At 43.6% G+C, this 19,270-nt stretch overlaps 1 protein-coding gene across 1 annotated transcript; it reads right to left on the reverse strand.

The window, feature by feature from the left end:
* Window positions 1–1,009: 1,009 nt before the first annotated feature.
* On the reverse strand, window positions 1,010–1,519 carry LOC133723033 (transcriptional regulator SUPERMAN-like). Its single transcript, XM_062149870.1, has one exon. It carries the CDS (start codon window positions 1,517–1,519, stop codon window positions 1,010–1,012), a length of 510 nt encoding a protein of 169 aa, XP_062005854.1.
* Window positions 1,520–19,270: the final 17,751 nt, after the last annotated feature.

Genomic DNA, 19,270 nt, shown 5'->3' on the forward strand with positions numbered 1-19,270 from the left:
AGTTAGTAATTTGCCTTGACCCTTCTTTAATGCAACCCTTCTTTTTTTATATTCTTGGAATCCAGACATATATTCATTAAGAACAAAGAACAAATTAATAAGCAAACAGAGAGGAGTAGAGCTCTTAAAAAACTCAAAAAGGACAAGGGGAACTAGGACAGCCATCAAACATCATAATTTTTGTATGAGAGGAAGTGGATGCAAAAGCCAGTTTGAAGGGCACTTCCCTCTAGCAGCAAGCGCAGCAAAGGTGATAAACAGCTGATGTGCAGGGATTGTGCCGAGTACCGGACTTGAGTAATCAGATTAGCCGCCTTCCAATCTTAACTATTAATTGGGCTGCACATATATTCTTGCTCTCAATCTCTCATCAACTGTATTTAAATTTTATTAATTTTTTGTTTGGTGAAAAACGTACATATATAAGCAGTACGTGCAAGAAGACATATTGGGTTCAGACCCAAAAAAAAAAATATAAAAAAAATAAAATAAATAAATAATAATAATAATAATAATAATAATAATGAGTTAATGACATGCTGATGCTGGGTAGAGCCTTAGAGGTCCGAACAACATTAATTTCCTTTTTTTTTCTATTACAACTATGTCAATGATATACTTCGATCATTTAGAGACAAGAGTTAACGAAAAAAAGTTTAGAGAAACCGAATTTTAGTCTACATTAATTTGTGTATCATGTATAGACATTATGAGTCACCATAAAATCTAATTATTTGAATCGCTATAAAAGTAATCCGAATCACCAGAACAATCATGCATTATCATAACAACCAGTCCTAAACCACAACCATGTATCTGATAAAGAACTGTAGCATCGATTTTCTTAAGGATATAGTTTTAACATAGGATCGATGTAAGGATTACAAATGGAATAGAGATCTAAACGGGAACATTTTTTCTCAAAGAATTCGAGCCGGTAGATCAGATTATTTAGTGATAATAAACTACATGACTATCATTATTAGAGGCCGGACTTTTTAGATAACTATTAGAGTTTTAGCCACGACTCATCAGCCGATCCAGTTTTTAATCTCGCAAGTTCCGAAAACTTCCGCTTCTTAGGGTTTTCACCGTAAGAAGAATTCTCGCCGGTACTTGATCCACTGGCCAGGTCTTGTCCCGGACCAGAACCGGATCTACTTGTCAGAGCTGGAGAATGGGTTGGATCCACAGGAGTCCTAACATCGGGCTCTGTCGTCATGAAAGTGTAGAAAGGCCTAGAATTATGCTCGTCATCGTCCGGACGCCCAGAAGAGATGGGGTCTGGTGACAGAGGCCTTTTACTGTCGTTAGGCTCAGCTAAAGCTGGATTGTTGGCGTTGTTTTCTTCTTGAGAGAGACGCCAACGATCATGGCGAAGCCTGTGAGCGTTGTGGTGGCCGGCGAAGGCCTGAGAGGTTGTGAAGCTTAGAGAACAAATTGTGCAGATGTAAGAGCGTCGCTCATTTGGGTTTTTCTTTGAACTTTCTGCTGACCCCAAATTTGGTTTTCTGAACATTTTTGGAGATTAAGAAGATCGGCAAGAGAAAACAAGGAGATAATTCTCGAAAAATGGAAGTGGATGAGCTTCGGGGAAGCAAAGGTAAGGGATATATATAGGACGTTGGTAGGTGCACTCGGAGATCTGGGTCTGGGGGATAAGAGTTAGGGAAAGCTAAGGTGAGTTTTGAATGAAGGGCAGGGCCGGGTGTGTGGAAAAGATGGAAAGGAATCTAAAGGAGTTAACGATGAAGTCATGAAGACGAGGATGAGGAGATTTAGGGTTTGAAGCAATGTGAGAGGAGAAAGTGCGGAGACTTGTACATATGAGACTGACGATAACTGGTTCTAACAAACGGTACTTTGTCTCGTTGGCACTGTTCTTAGCTAGGTGGGCCACAACTATTCTATTGACAAAATCTATGAAACCGAAATGGTAGGGTCAGATGCTGTTTTACGAAGTCCAGATTTTTTTTTTTTACTTTTTTTTCTTTTGGTTACAGATTTTTTAATTTATAAGAGAGCATTATCTTTAATATCATAAATTGTTACAATTTTTTTCTCAAATTCATTGGTTTATATATGCTAGATTTTGGATTCCATACATCTCTGGTTCATGCACAACTATTCTAAAGTTAGAAAGAAAAAAATACATCCTTGTGTGACATTATTAACAAATAACAAAAATATATGTATATATATGGATTGCCAGAAAGCATGAATCAATCATTAGTCTAAACTGAATGTAAACGTTTCTAACCGACATAGAGTTTATTAAAATTTACTTATCATTTTGTGAGAATGGTTTGTCGTATAGCTGCTGAAAGAACTCAAATCAATTACTAATTTCTACACGAGATATATTTCATTTAATAAATGAAGGATATTTTTTGAAATTTTAGAAGCTAGCCCACATAGTTTCGAAGTTTTGATTAGGCAGTCGTATTAGTTAAACACGTAGCACAACTGCCCTACGTAAGAATTTCTCTTAGTTTAAAGTCTACACCCATGTCTTTAGCAATCACAATTAATTGAAATTCCTTCATCAGCAATCACAATTAATTGAAATTCCTTCATCATTTTGTCAGTACCTTTTGTCATATAGCGATCGAAAGAGCTCAAATTAATTATTACTTTAATTTATGTCATGTTTGTACTTTCTACACCGGATATATTTGTATTAGAATATCAAATTATCTTTTTCAAGTGTTTAGTTGCATAACTGCGGTAATAAATCACTCGACATTAGTGCTTTACCCTACGTTTAGATGAGAACATTATAAAATCCGTAGGAATTTATAACTGATGGAATCTTTAACTCCATCAATCTAAAATTCCATTAATTGCAATTTCTATTGTTTGGTTGCATCTATTTAGGATTTGAAATGTGTAATAAATTAAGAAAGTTTAAAACAAATAAAAAGATAAAATAGAAAAAAGTCTTGTTTTAGAAATAAAAATTGAATACTGCAAAGGAATTCATAAATGACGCCTATTTTGGTGGAAATTGAAGTGAGGAATTTAAATAACGAATTCCTTCGTTTTTCTTTTCACATAGAAATTTAAAATTTCCTCTCTGATAATGCCAAACGAGGTAATTGGCTTTTAGGAATTATGAAATCATCACTTTCAATTAAATTCCATCATTTTTTCCCTCATCCAAACACACTCATAGTGGTAAGATTAGTAACGCAAATAACAATACTTTGCAATTTAAAATAACCTTCTTCAATCATCATCATCAATCGAGCGTCGTCGCTGCCAACACTACCTGTACCAGGCATGAATGAAGTCCTATACCATTTCAAGGGTCGCGACTCAGGCAAGCAGCGTGTTATCTACCGGCAAACCCTTAAGCAGTCCCTTTTTGGGTCTGAGACTGCCAATTCCAAGAATCATCCATGTTCGGCCAGAAATCAAATCCAAAGCATCATGCTTTTTAACGAGCAGATGAAGAAAGCCTGCAAGCCATGAACATATGGAACATGCAGATCTTGGATCACCTTTGAGAAATTGTGTTGAAGCTTATGAACTTCTTAAATAAAGCTTCAAACTCTTTAAGAAATCTTGAGTGCACCCTACAAATCATCTTGATGAATAACTATCATCACCTTCGAGCTCCAAACCAGGATGTGGTATGTGAGGCTAGAGAACCAAATTTCAAACCAAAGATAAGGTGAAATTCAGAGCAACAGATCCACCAACAACTACAATTCTTTGGGTACGACAACCTCTAAATCTAAATCTTTATACTATAACTTGACCCTTATACTTGAGGGTGGCTATTTGAATAAAAATGATGACTCCAAAATTTTCATGCAGCGGTGGTGATGAGATATGGTGGCAATTGCTGTAGGCAAGGCATATGCATATAGATAGTGTAATTAGAGCATCTTCAACAGCTTCACTATAAAATCTCTATTATAGGGACTAAAATCTCTATTTTGTTCCATATATAATTTCAACCGTTTCTCTATCACATACTCTATAATTTATTATTCACAATTAAAATATGGTAACTTTTTTTTTATTTGGAAAATATAATAATATTGGATTAGTACTCTTCCGCCTCTCTCCCAAAAACCCTGCTGTTCTGGTCTAGAGTTTGTGAATTCCCCCTCTTTTGGCATTCCGAGTCATGAGCATAGGCCTAGCCTCGTCTTCGTTATGGTGCTACCAGACGAGTGATGTTGATTTAAGGTTCTCCGGCTTTTGGGTTTTGCAGGGCTCGAGGTTCGACTGGGAGATTGGTTTTTGCTTCGCTGCCTCTCTGTGGCTTGGGCGGTCATGGGCACGGTTCAAGGAACGGGCGGGTTGAGATTTGGTTCTAGGAGGCGGTAGCAGAGATGTCGTCATTGTTTAGGGCTCTATTGGTGTTGTTGGAGCGCGGGCTGAGGATCCGCTTCCATTCTAGATTGGGTTTGACGGGTGCTCTTCGATTTCGCAGATATCCTTAGAGCGATGGCGGCACTGGGATGGTGGTGTTCTTTGAAGGGTGTCGGAGTTTTTGATCGCGTGTTGGCAACGACAGTTGTCTGTGCTTGCAACGGTGTTAGGTTGGGAGGTGATGCAGTGAGCTGGACTGGGCCAATGATTTGGACCTTGGGTTCTTGCTATCCCTCGGTCTGTTAGGCTTCTAATTAGTTAGGGTTTCTCTTTCTTTTATTTCCCTTTTTTTAGGGAATTATATGTTAGTAGCTTAGTCTATTTTAAATAATTCTCTAGTTTAGAGAGCTATGCACTTTATGTGCTTTTAGCGAATCTTCTGGAGTAGTACCGAAAGAAGAGACCTGCTTTTCAATGTATTTGATGTATAATGAGTGGACCTCGTCCTATGTACCACTGTAGGTACTAACACATCTTCTTGTCTATCTATAGATGGCAGCAGAAATGTATGTATAGTACTGGACATTCTGGCTTGAGATGAACGATATTATCTCCCCATGGGCTAATTCAAAAAAAAAATAATAAATAATAATAATAATTATTATTATTATAATATTAATAAATTGGAAAATATAATCGAATAAATTAGAAATGTAATCGAATAAATATGATTCAAATTAATCGAATAAATTAGAAATGTAGATGCGTCGAAGTCTGAAAATTGTTTTTCAAATTAGAAATGTATACTTTAGTGTTTAAACAAATATACCCTCAACTTTAATGGCTTCTAATAGAAGATTTAACGATAGTGAGTTAAGTGTAAGATAATGGCAAATTTGAGTGAGTTGAATCATATTTTTGAGCAAGGTTCTAAAAAACGCTAGGCGTTAGTCGGGCGGTGGGCTGGGGAGGAGCGCCCAGGGGCTAGGCGAGTGCCTAGGCGGCGCCTAGGCGGTTTTGTATTTTTTAATTTTTATTTATTTTTATAGCATATAAAAGTATAAAAAAGTGTATATAACCATATGTAGACTTAAAGTATATATAAAGAATTTTTTTATTAGAAGATATATGAAGACTTACTATAATATACAGAAGATAAGATTAACAATCACATTCTTATAAAATATAGTTTACTCCCGTTTCCAATGCCGGTCAAACACTTGACCTGGAATATATGGGTTCCCTATTCAAGTTGAACCACAAACTCAACTTCTCCAGCAGACTACTCGGACACCCAGAGTCCCAGAAAAAAAAAATAGATTGGAGAACCCAACAGATGACATCGTCAAACTCGACAGGTTAATCTGATTCCCTATTCGCTTCTCTGCTATTCTCTTGTCTTCTCACTCCGATCGACCAAGGTGAGCTCCCATCCTCTCTCTCTCTTCCCCTTTCACAATTTTTTCCAAGCTTGAAAAACCACAGCTGTCTCCACCGCAACTTCAGTTTCACGATCAGAATTGATTTGATCGGTGAATTTGGATTTCTGAGGTCTTGCGAAGAGGACTCGAGTTTACGGTGAGAATTTGGATCTTGAAATGAGTTTCGGATGTTTGTCGTTCTCCGTAACCCGCCTAAACAGCCCGCCTAGCGCCTAACTACTCGGCCGCCCAGGCGCCTAGTCGCCCGCCTAGGCCGATGAGGCGGCCGTCCAACTTCAGTCCGCCCAATTCTGCCGATTTGCCATTCCTCGAGTCGGAGAGCCGCCGCCCAGCGCCTAGGCGGCCTGGGCAGCCGAGTTTTAGAACACTGTTTTTGAGATGTCAGTGAGTTAAGTGTCGAACTGGTCATAACTTAGTGACCATTATTGCCTTTGGATAATGGTAATTTCGCCAATGCATAGTTCCGTGCTTTTTAACAATACATCACTCTGCTTTTAGCTTCAAAATTGATAAAGATAAAAACTACTTGTAACCGTTTTAGAGCATCTTTAGCAGAGTCTCTATTTTGATTCCTTAGCTATTTTGGAGAGTATGTTTAGCTTTTTATCTATTTTAGCAGTTTCATTTATAACTTGTAGCTATCTCGCTCCTAATATAGAGAGCAAAATGATGTTCTCTATAATTTAAAATATTCATTTTGAGTTATTTTATGCAATTTATAAATACATTTAAACTATTTTATCTTCATTTAAAAAAATATAAATTCAAAACTAGCTAAAATAGATTTTTTTTTTAGATGAATGATGTCAACCTTTATTGGAAATTAGAGAAACTAAGGAGGAAATGAAAAAAAAAACAAACTTGAGAAAAAGAAGAAGCTTGAGAGGCTAATAGGTGTGCCACTTTGTTGGCATCTCTTCTAGCATGCACAATAGTCACATTTGGCTGTGATTCCAGTAACATCAACAGGTCGTCATACACCCTTCCTAGTGTAGACGTGTTAGGCATAGCAGCAGCAGTCAGTTGGCGCTGGACCTTGGTAGAGTCAGTCTCCACTACTACCGGTTGCATTTCATGTTCCATTATATAATCTAGAGCAGCTTGAAAAGTTGAAAGTTCTGCATGTTCTGGAGATAACAAATGACTGAGAGGTTATCAGTTTGTGGATCATAGAAGGTACGCTTAAGAAAAGGACTGGCATATAAAACCTGCTTTGTATAAGAGCAATTCCGGCAAAGATGTAAAGTTGTTTCCATCTCCACCTCACATAAAACACAAGTTTGTGACTCCACATTCACATATTTCGAAGCTAACCTCTCCAAAGAAGGTTTAAAATAGCTAAAATAGATAGCATTGTTGCATACGTATTTCTAAAGTGGATATCCAAAATGACTTTTTAGCTATTTTGATTAAAATTTGACTTTAAAATAGCAAATATTGCTAAAGATGCTCTTAATTGCTTTTGTTTTATGCCATAATTTTTCAAAAACTCATTTAATGCGTGTAAGACTAATTTATGGATATAGTTACCATTTACTTGTTTCACAATAAATTATTCTTCAGTCATTCATAATTTAGTTTGTAGTTCTAACGTCAGTTTATTTATGCCAGACTATTGATGTTTGGCTTTTATATATATATATATATATATATATATATATATATATATATATATATATATATATATATATATAACGGTTACATACTGAATAGCATAGTCTTTTAACAATTTATGTTCCCTTGTGTTGGTATGCACATACCTCCTAAGCACAAGTATCGGAAGCACAAGACTCGTATCGCCAGCATGCCAACAAGGTAAGCTCCCAACTGAGGGTTCCGATACCCCTCGGGCGATATCGGGACCCCAAGTGTCCCACACCGAAGGAAACAGAACCAAGCTCCCACAAAACTGCTACATTAAGGTCATCTCCAAAAACCTAAAGAGGTAACTGTTTACTATCACTTTCCATTATCATTATCTTACTCGATACTGACTTAGGTATCGGAGCGTTGAAGGCCGGCACACCCGATCTTCCCTCTGACCTTCGTCTGTTTTGCAGATAAGCGAGACCGATAGTGGTGGTGACAGACCGATACACCCCGTGTTCAGCTGGGTCAGACTCCTCTCGAGACAACTTAAACATTTGGCACTAGAAGGACTCCCCTCTCTCCTTGCTGGCAGGACAACACATCGATGGCTACCAGCAACGACGATCCGCCTCGCAAGGTTCAACGCACTCTCAAATTTCAGAGCCCGAACACCGAGACTCGATCAGTCACAACCACCGACCCAACCACCGCGCTAGAGATAGTGATGTGCGAGCTCTTGGAGACATGCACGCAAGTCGAGGTCGAACGCGCCACGGCCAGTGCGGCCCGCCGGGAGGTCGAAAATATGACCAACCAGAATCGCACCCTACGAGAGGCACTCCAATGGCGAGTTGCGCGTGACAAAGCCCTGGACAGGGCCCACCAGCAGGAGACCCCGATACCGAATATTGGCGGTGTCCCCACACCAGGACCAGTCCTCACTGCGGACCCCGCCACTGGCCTCGCTGGCACATTCATGCCCCCGGCGTCGGGAGGTCCCGCTGGCTCCACACATGGCAACACCAGTACAGACCCTCAGGTGGTCTACCCGAACTCCCCCCTTTTTCCAGGCCAACTTGGCGGCGCACCAACTCCCCAACCGATTGCCGGCGCGGCAGGAACCTCGGGTGCAAACACTGATAGCTAAATTGAAAGCTATTGATTTTCCTTATTCTCCTGCAAATATGTCGATTGTAATATAGGGAAATAAGGGTCTCCCGCAGAGGATTAAGTTAAACTAAAAGCTTCAACAAAAGTCACAAAACGTGACTGCAGTTCCTACTGAACAGCAGTCGAAAAACAAACTAAGAATCTAACCAAAACAACCCAGAAAAATACGAAAATTTGCAGAGACGTACTAGACACACAAGGCGTCCAGCACACAAAATTTGGTGAATTTTGGAGTTGAATTTCTATATTAAATAAATATGGGAAAACAGAGAACAGAACGTAAAATAAAGAAAAGCTGATTTGAGAATGGTTGAGATCAAGATAATGAAACTAGCTAGAAAGGAAGTATCCACCCCCAACAATCACACACAACACACTTTGTCCAATTTACTACCAATTAACTTAGTTGAAGACGCTCAGATTGGCTCGGTACGCTTGAACACAACCTATTACCCTTTCTTACTTTGTACGCTAGGCAGGAAGTGCTCTACACCTAGACTATTCCCAAGCAATGCAACCTAAAGGTACGTTTATTAGATTAAACATGTAGAGATCATTAAGTTTGAAAAGAGTTTGAGCAATCACTAGGCATCGCAAATAACTTAGAGCCTTGCTAAACCTAGGGTTTTGTTTACTTGCTAGTGAAAACTACCAATTACTTCTCTAGATAATTTGAGGAATCCAACTATTGATCCAGGCATCAAACAATCAAAGTATTAGAACCCTAGCATGCATACTAAGTAGGCCTCCAAAGCACACAAACATAGAATTCATCAATGAGAAATCGGTAAACAAAACCTCAACTATATTAATTGGAAAACAAATTGAATGTCAAAGCATGTTATGGATCATGTCTAGGGGCTTCAACTGCCTCCTAACTACTGGAAATTTAGTTACACATAAAGGAAATCAAAAACACAAAGGAGTTCATGGAGAAAGAAGACAACAAAAATCAGAAAATTGGAAAATACGGATCGGCGATCGATCTCTGGCGTGCAGCGATCGATCGTTTCTGGCAAGGTTGTAGTTCTTCTTTTTCTCAAGCTCTTGTGCGTCTATGCTTTTTCGTATGTGAGATCCCCTTTTCTTGAACGTCCAAGGAGAGATTTTATTCAGTTTGTAACTCTTTCCTTCTTTTCTTTTGGGACTCTAACTCCTTGATTAATGTTCTGATTGATTTAGGATTCATTGACATCCTTCTATCCAATAGGAGTAGCCAAGAGAATTAATTGCTGAATATCTTTTCCTTCATATTGCCTTAAGCTTCCTTGATTCATCAAGAGTCCACAATTCTCCATCAATTGCACATATCTCCTTCCTTTTGCTCTTATTTCTTTCCTTACTTCGGAAAACCTAATAAACATAAAAACAACTAAATTAACCAGAAAATAAGATAAACTAACAAAGTAAATATGGGAATTAACAACATTATTATCGCATAATTATGCTCCTATCAAACACCGCTACGACTGCAAACATACCTCCACCCGATCCCAATACTCGGCTCTTGCTCCAAATGAGCGAGGCCATTGCCTCCTTACAGGCACGAGTGGAAAGCGCCGAAAGCAGAGCTGGCTGGCAGCCAATCACGGCTGGTTTCCAGGGAAAGACGAGACCATTCACCGCCCGCATACAAGCTGAGAAGCGACCACCAGAGGCCAAGCCCCTCAAGATCGAACAATATAATGGGACCCGAGACCCATACTACCATTTAGAAGTCTTCCAATCCATACTCCACGGAACCCGATACACCGACGCCATGGCCTACCACGCGTTCGAGGAAACTTTAATGGACGAGGCCATGCGCTGGTTCCTCAACCTACCCACCAACTCCATTGATAGTTTCCAAGAACTAGGAGACAAGTTCCTGCGACGATTCATCCTGTGCGGCAGTGGGTATCGCACAACACCTGACCTCTTTCGGCTCAAGCAACGACCAAACGAGCGATTGCGAGACTTTGTTCGCCGATGGTAGAAGCAGGCCACCCAATGCCGCTCCCTCGACCCGGCCCTAGCGGCAGCGGCATTCAAGCAGGCACTCCAGCCCAGATACTTCTTGCTGCAGATAAACACCAATCCCCCTGCAACATATGATGACCTCCTCGATGCCGCTACCACCTTCGCTCATGCCGAGTACGATACTTTTGATAGCGATACCAACGCCAGTGCACACCCGGTCACTGTACCCCAAGTAAACAACTCCGATACCAGGAACAAAGACACCAACAGAGACAAACCTGCCCAGCCAAACGACAGGGCCCCACGAGAGTCGCAAGGCTATAGCGATAGGAGAGACAACCAATACGGCAAGAGCCCCGAGAAGCCAAAATACAACTCCTTAAGCAGCCGACATCGCAATGCACCATACAACAACACCCGACACAGGGATGACCAACGTTTCGCGGCACCCAGATACGAGATTTACACCACACTCACAGGCCTCTTACGAGGACATCAGGAATAACTATAAGAACATCATCCCACGTCCACCACGGTGCAAACCTGGCCAAGCAAAACCGCGAGATAACGGTAAATACTGCACATACCACGAAGAATCCGGCCACCCCACCAATATCTACTGGCCAACTCTCGCAATATCGCACTCCCGCCACTAGGGCTAATGCCATCGAAGTCTACTGCCAAATCCTAACGATACACGGCGGCGCCCCACGGGCACCCGAGAAGCACCATGCACAGAAGCGCCAATGCCCTCAGGGCCAGGAGATATTGGGACTCAGCCATGGCTGCCACACCCCCCAGGTCGAATGGAACTCGATAGCCTTTAGTCGCAGCGAGGACACCATCCAAAAGCACCACAACGACCCACTCCTAATCACCATGGTCATCGACCACTATAGATGCCACAGGGTCTTGGTCGATAGCGGCGCAGCGGTCAGCGTCATGTTCAGCAGTTGCTACGAAGGCCTCAACCGAGATAGGAAGAAACTCACCCCAGATCATGAACCCTTAATTAGCTTCGCAGGAGAAATTACACAGCCCTTGGGATCCGATAGCTTGAGGATCACACTGGGCGGCGGCTGCAGCACTATCGCCACCATGACAGCACACTTCATCATCGTCATCCTGGGGCGTGACGCCATATGGGGACTCCAATGCTTCATGGCAGGACACATGCTAATGATGAAGATACCTACCCTGGGCGGCATCCTCACCGTCAGAGGCGATCAAGAGCTCGCGAGACAGTGCAATTCCTTGACTGTCGGAAGGGGACACGGAAGGCGAGAGGTACTCCTAACTTCAGACCTACCCTCCCCATCCGACAAGCCCGATGATCCAAGGGAAGATCCTGAAACTCCAGATGATCGCGATACACGCAGCAAAAAAAAGGACGATAAGCGCAAACTCAAGCACCCGAGACCAGATGCTTTGGAAGACCTGATATCAGTCTCCGTCTCCGATATACACCCTGAAAGAAAATTTAAGATTGGATCCAAAACAGACCCACAGTTCCAAGCGGAGCTAATCGCCTTCCTCAAGACCCGACAGGAAGTGTTCGCGTGGTCGTATGCCGATATGCCAGGGATATCGCCAAACCTGCTTACCCACAAACTCACCATCTCACCGGATGTTCCCCCAATCCGACAGAAAAGAAGAGCGTTTATAGAAGAATAATACAAGGCCATCCAGGCCGAAGTCAAGAAACTCCAAGACATCAGATTCGTCAGAGAGGTCTCCTACTCGACATGGCTCTCCAATGTTGTAATGGTAAAGAAGCCCAACGGAAAATGGCACATGTGTGTCGACTACACCAACTTGAACAAGGCTTGCCCAAAGGACAGTTTTCCCCTACCGCAAATCGATCAGCTAGTCGACTCCACTGCAGGCCACAAGCTCCTCAGTTTTATGGACGCCTTCTCGGGCTACAACCAAATCGCCATGGAAACCTCCGATCAGGAGCACACATCTTTCACCAGTGATAAGGGTTTGTACTGTTACAAGGTAATACCATTTGGTCTAAAGAATGCCGGGGCCACGTACCAGAGACTGGTTACCGCCATGTTCGCAGACCATATCGGTAAGATCATGGAAGTATATGTGGACGACATGCTCGTCAAAAGTGTCACCATCAAAGACCATATCAAGAATCTGGGCATCGTCTTCGACATCCTACTCCGATACGGTATGCAACTCAACCCAGACAAGTGCGTGTTCGACGTACTGGGAGGCAAATTCTTGGGTTTCATAGCCAGCGAGAGGGGCATCGAGGCCAACCCTGAGAAGGTGTAAGCAATTCTCGACATGGCACCACAAAAAACCAGGAATGAGGTCCAGTCCCTCACTGGGAAGGTTGTCACTCTCGCCCGATTCATATCGCGTTTAACCGACAAGTGCACCCCATTCTTCAAGCTCCTTAAAACTCACCATACCGAGATGATCAATTGGGGACCCAAACAGGACAAGGCTTTCCAGGGCCTCCAAGACTATCTGGCGTCAGTACCCACTCTTTCGAAACCTATCCCAGGAGAGGTCCTGTACATCTACCTCGCCGTATCAGTCACTGCGATCAGTGCTGCCCTGGTTAGGCAAGAGGACAGCAATGAGCTACCAGTCTATTACACCGGCAAGGGGTTCAACGATGCCAAGTCCAAGTACTCTGATATCGAGAAATTCGCCCTCGCACTCCTCACCGCCGCCCGGCGATTACGACAATATTTCCAGGCGCACACCGTACATGTCCTGACCAACCAACCTTTGAAGCAAGTTCTCCAGAAACCGGAATCTTCAGGAAGACTGGTAAAGTGGTCCATCGAACTAGGTGAATTCGACATTCACTACATGCCACGTACAACCATCAAGGGGCAAGCCGCCGCAGACTTCATTGCTGAGTTCATACCCCGAGAAGATACCGCACCCTCGGACGAGATTGCCTCGGAACCTCATATCACTCCCACATGGACTCTTCACGTGGACGGATCCTCCAACAGTAAGCTCAGCAATGCCGGGGTAGTCTTGACTGACCCAGAAGGGAACACATACGAATATGCTCTACAATTCAAGTTCAAAGCCTCAAATAACGCAGCCGAGTACGAAGTGCTGATCGCTGGCATCCACTTGGCCAGGAACTAGGAGTCATGAAACTGGCAATCTTTAGCGATTCCCAACTCGTCGTCAACCAGGTCGGCGGCGATTTCCAAGCCAATGAGCCACATCTATCCCACTACCAATCCCTCGCCAAGACTCTACTCCAGCAATGTCTCACCGACCACACAATCTCCCTGATCCCTCGGGCATAGAACAGCAAAGCGGACGCTGTCGCGAGATTGGCCACATCACCCCCTAACACCGATACGGGAGATCTCAAATTGGAAATCCTATACAAATCGAGCATCGATAAGCCATTCTCGGAGATATTCCTGACCGAGAGCAAGCGACCACCTTCGTGGATGGACCCATTTATCTACTACATCTCTAAGGGTATCGAGCCCCAAGACAAGATTATCGCCACCAGGCTCCGCAGAAGAGCAACGCTGTACACTGTACGAGAAGGCAAGCTATACAGGAAGGGCAGGTCCTTCCCCGTGCTAAAATGCATCTCCCTCGAAGAGGGACAACGAGTCTTACTATCGCTGCATAGCGGAGTTTGCGGCAATCATGCGGGTGTGAGGAACCTGGCGTTTAAGGCACTGCGTACAGGGTACTATTGGCCTACCATCGAACACGACGCGAAACATATCGCTAGCGCCTGCCTTAAATGCCACCAGTTCGCCAACTCCCCTCTTGCACCATCGGTACCACTCTCGATCATCATCGCCCCTTGGGCATACTACCAGTGGGGTCTGGACTTCATCGGCAAGTTCCCAACAGCACCGGGACAACTCAAATTTTCCATCGTCGCAGTAGACTACAACACTAAGTGGGTCGAGGCCGAGGCTTTAGCCGCGATCACGGTTGCCAAGGTAATTAACTTCCTATGGAAAAACATATACTGCCGATTCGGAATCCCCGAGACCATCATCACCGATAACGGTGCGCAATTCGATAAAGATACTCTCCGGGACTTCGTTGGCCAGTATGGCATGCAGATCCGATATGCCTCCCCCGCACACCCACAGACAAATGGCCAAGTCGAAGCTATCAATAAGATAATCAAGCAGAACTTAAAGAAGAGACTCAACGACGCTAAGGGCTTGTGGGCCGAAAAACTCCCCAAGGTGCTATGGGCGATACGAACAACCCCGACAGAAGCCAATGCCGAGTCCCCTTTCTGCTTGTCCTTCTGCACCGAGGCCGTGATCCCTGTCGAGCAGGAGGTACGTAGTGAGAGGGTCGCATGTTTCGACCACTCACTAACTCGGAAGGGTTGAACCTCGACTTGGATCTCTTGGAAGAGCGCCGCGAGCGAGCCCACCTCCGGAATATCAACAATAAGCAGCGTATCGCTCGCTACTATAACGCTAGAGTCCTGCCTCGCCTCCTCTCTGTCGGGGACTGGGTGATGAAGGAAAAGATGCCAACCCCAACAGGGCTCAGGGCCACCTGGGAAGGGCCGTACGAAATCATAGAGGCCATTAGACCCGCTACCTTCTACCTGAGGGAAGCAGATGGTATCACCCTCCCACATCCGTGGAACGCCTAGCATCTTAGATACTACCCCAAGTAGGGCAAGGGTTCCAAGCTCGCCTCCGCAGCGCCATCGCACCCCCCCCCCATGCTTGTAAGCGTCAATATCCTCTCCCTTTACTTTTCTTAGTCCAATGTATTTTGGCAGCCGCCTTCGCGCGGTATTATATACTATGATATTACATATATATCGAATGCTCTCGTAATGAATGCAACACTCCTAATCGCCACACCCAGCCACCGCATCATGTGAATATATATTAACGTTTATCCCCTTTCGACCGATGGTCAGTCACATCTCTCCCGTCATTATCGCCATGGGCCTTACGATGGCCACCACAACACGCAACAGGCAAGGGCACGTTGTACAGCAATCCCAACTTATTGCCTACACGCTTTATAATATTAATGCGATATCGCTCACGGCCGGTTACGCTGACACAGCACAATGTTGTCCCTCGCGAACCCTTGCGCTGCCAGTTGCGATCAAACGAATGAATGAATGAATGTTACGCGATACGCCAATGAATGAGTGTTACGTGATACGCCAATGAATGAATGTTATGCGGTACGCCAACCAATGATTGAATAACAGTGCGATATCGCCCACTGCCGATTCCGCTGATACAGCACGATGCTGTCCCTTGCAAACCCTTGCGCTACCAGATGCGATCAAATGAATTAATGAATGAATGTCACACGATATGCCAATGAATCAGTGAACGAATGTTACACAATACTCCAATGAATGAATGAATGAATGAATGTTACGCAATACGCTAACGAATCAACGAATGTTACGCGACCTGCCAACGAATCAACGAATGAAATGTTATGCGATACGCCAACGAATGATTTGAGTGTTACGCGATGCGTCACTGAACGCATGATTCACGATATGTGATACCGCACCTTTAATAAATGCCCCTACACTAAGACTTACAAGCGATACGCAACACATCGCCATGTTATCACCATGCACATCGCGGTTCGGGGCCCCTCCCCCCCACTGGGTGGCGATGGATAACGCCGACGTGTAGCCCCGCCAAATGACCTCGCCCAATGCCAAAAGATTGCCACTCGCTATCGCCACAAAAATCGATATCTTACTACACCCTATAATGCGGTGCCCACACTCACACTTCACCGCGTTACCAACTGAAACACAATGAAAAGCTCATTCATAAATAAAGGGGCAATAGCACCACGAAAGACGATATATACTCCAGAAAGAATATTTATTACAAAGGGGCTTTGCGGCCAATAGTGATACATCAATTGATACTTCGCACAAATGCGATAAACAGTAACAACACATATTCATACAAATGCGATAGACATGCACCTATCCTCGCGTGTCCTCCCGAGTCCGATACAGGCTGGCTCCGATCAAGTCTGATTCTTTGGAATTTGAAGAGCTTCAGCAGAAGATTGGAAGAGGTACCGGTCCACCACTCTCCGCAGTATCACCACCCGATCTCCATCATCGTAGCCCGCCGCACCTCCAACAACCTTGGTCCTTGGGTTTCTCACTTGGACGGCTTTTCATTTTCGCGGGGGCACAGATCGCACAATCCCCAAGCGGATGATGAAGCCGAATCCTTGTGAGATTAGGCTATAAAGCCCATAACCCAAGGTGAGATTAAGCTATAAAGCCCAGAAATCTGGAAACACACACTGCCTAAAGGGAAGAAAAGATTTCAGAAGAAGAAGCACAATGAAGAACAAAGAAAACGCCATGTTGAAAATGTGATCAACCCATCTCCTTACCCCTGCCTATTTATAGGGAAATGCCACCGCACCAACCATCTCTAGACGACCAATCGTTGCGTCACCTTAATGATGTCACGCCCCTGATTTTAACACAATTAAAAATTGATATATAACCCTATAATTATACATGCGTAATCGTTCAGCCATCAATACAAAATACCTGGAAACTTTTTCCTTTTCAAACTACATACACATTAATGCCCTGAACCCACAATGTCAATATTGACCCGACCACAGAGTCATATATTACATAAGCTTACGAATTAAATTGCCAACACAATATAAAACGTAACTGCTCCTCAGAGTTTACTACACAACGGAAGTCATAAAAATGGTAAGGCCAACCAAATAATATGCTTCCTACCCGTTCTGCTGCCAACAAGCCGCCTCAGCTTCAGCCACGATCACCCTAACCTGCAAGGTTAACCCCTACACCGTTTGAATAGTGCATCGGGTTGTCACACAACAAACCCGGTAAGCTTTTGCAAGCTCGTATGAGTAACTCAAAACAACTCACGCAAAATCACGGGATAAAAGCCCGCACAAGTCACGAGATAAACTCAGTCAAATCACATTTAAATCAATAAAAAAATCACGGGATAAACCCACACAAATCACGAGATAAACTCACTCAAATCACGTTTAAATCAATAAACAAATCACGGGATAAACCCACACAAATCACGAGATAAACTCACTCAAATCACGTTTAAATCAATTAACAAATCACGGGATAAACCCACACAAATCACGTTTCAATCAAGAAACAATGCACGGCGGACAGACTAGAGCTCTATTGAAATCGTAATCACTCGTCCTACCAAGGACGTGATTACTTATTTCCTGCCTTGGTCACCATCTGCAACCTGTCACCATCTGTGACATATGATTTCAGACCCCGTCTGATCATGAAATCAACATAAAGGTCGCCATCTGCAACCTGTCACCATCTGTGACATATGATCTTTAGACCCCGTCTGGTCTCAAAGTCAAACGTTAAGTAAGTCACACCTGACCTTAAACGTTACAAATATCTAATTTCGACTTTCCTATCTCTGCTCACCATCTGTGACCCTTGGTACAAAGACCAATACATTTAAATGAGTCACGCTTGACTCAAAAATGTAACATCAAACTCAATACATTTCAACAATAGAAAACATCTTTTTCCACAATATTGTTTCCATGAAAAGTCACATTCAACAATAAAATAAGCATCATCATGCATATTATTCATCAAATATCATCCACAAGAATATATATATATTTCACGTAAATATATATATACGTGTTATTCGCTCAGGAATGCCTACTAATACCAACTATAGTTTGCAGTTAAATAACTAACGCCAAAACGATAATGGTAAGCTCGTTCGTAAATGAACATTGTGAGATTACTCACCTCGAAACTCCCGCTGCGTCTTCAATACAGAACAAAGCAGCCAATCACAATAGCCGTCCAAAGAATACTTCGTCAAGTACCTAAGGAAACACAACTCTGATTCAGTTAACGAATCACAAGGAATAACGTTCGAAACCCTAAATCGAACCAAAATTCCCAAGGTGACGCCAATCGAGGCGAAACCACATCCGAGACCTCCCAAAGTCTCCGGAACACTTCCACGATCGATGTGTCCAAGCCACAAGTCGATCCGATGCTTAAATCCTCAAGGATCGAATAAATCAACCGGTATGAAACCGTAAAAATCATAACAATTTCATACGAACTCCAAAATCTGCATATTATATATCGGAACGCTCGTATCAACGAGTAGAACATATATAGTACCAGAACAGTTCCTTACATGGCCGGAACACCACCGGAACGCCGCCACAGGCGGTGGCGCACCGCCGCCGGCCAAAAACTCATTATTCCACAAAACTCCCAACATAAAAAAGCTTCATCTAAGCATGCTTGTGAATTCTCATAACTAGCTCGAAGTCAGAAAACAAGCATAAAGGGTCGAAAACTACCTCACAAGTCGTGAACAGTAATCCAATCCGAGTTGACCCAGGTTTTACGTGAATCGATCCAAACAACCACCAAGGATCGATCAAGGAGGCTGTTCTGAGTTCCCCAAGCCCAGCTAGAAGCCCCGCCGACGTCGGAACAAGGATTTCCGACCGGGTCCGAAATCCTCAAGCTTCACCGCCTTGCTGCACTTCGTCCACCACGAATCGGCGCAAGAGGACACCACAGGGAGGAGCGCACGGAGGAGGCGAACCGATCTGGGCTCGTCTGGTGGTCTGCCGTCGCCGGAGCTCGCCGGAAAATCCGGGTCGGATCACCCGGTTCGGGTCGGGTCAGTTGAAAAACCCAGATACCGAAGGTATCAGTCGAGAGAGAAGAGAGAGAAAAACTGAGGGTTTCCGGAAGAGGAAACCAA

The sequence above is a fragment of the Rosa rugosa genome, chromosome 7 (genome assembly GCF_958449725.1).
Source record: "Rosa rugosa chromosome 7, drRosRugo1.1, whole genome shotgun sequence".
In the NCBI taxonomy this organism is placed as follows: domain Eukaryota; kingdom Viridiplantae; phylum Streptophyta; class Magnoliopsida; order Rosales; family Rosaceae; genus Rosa; species Rosa rugosa.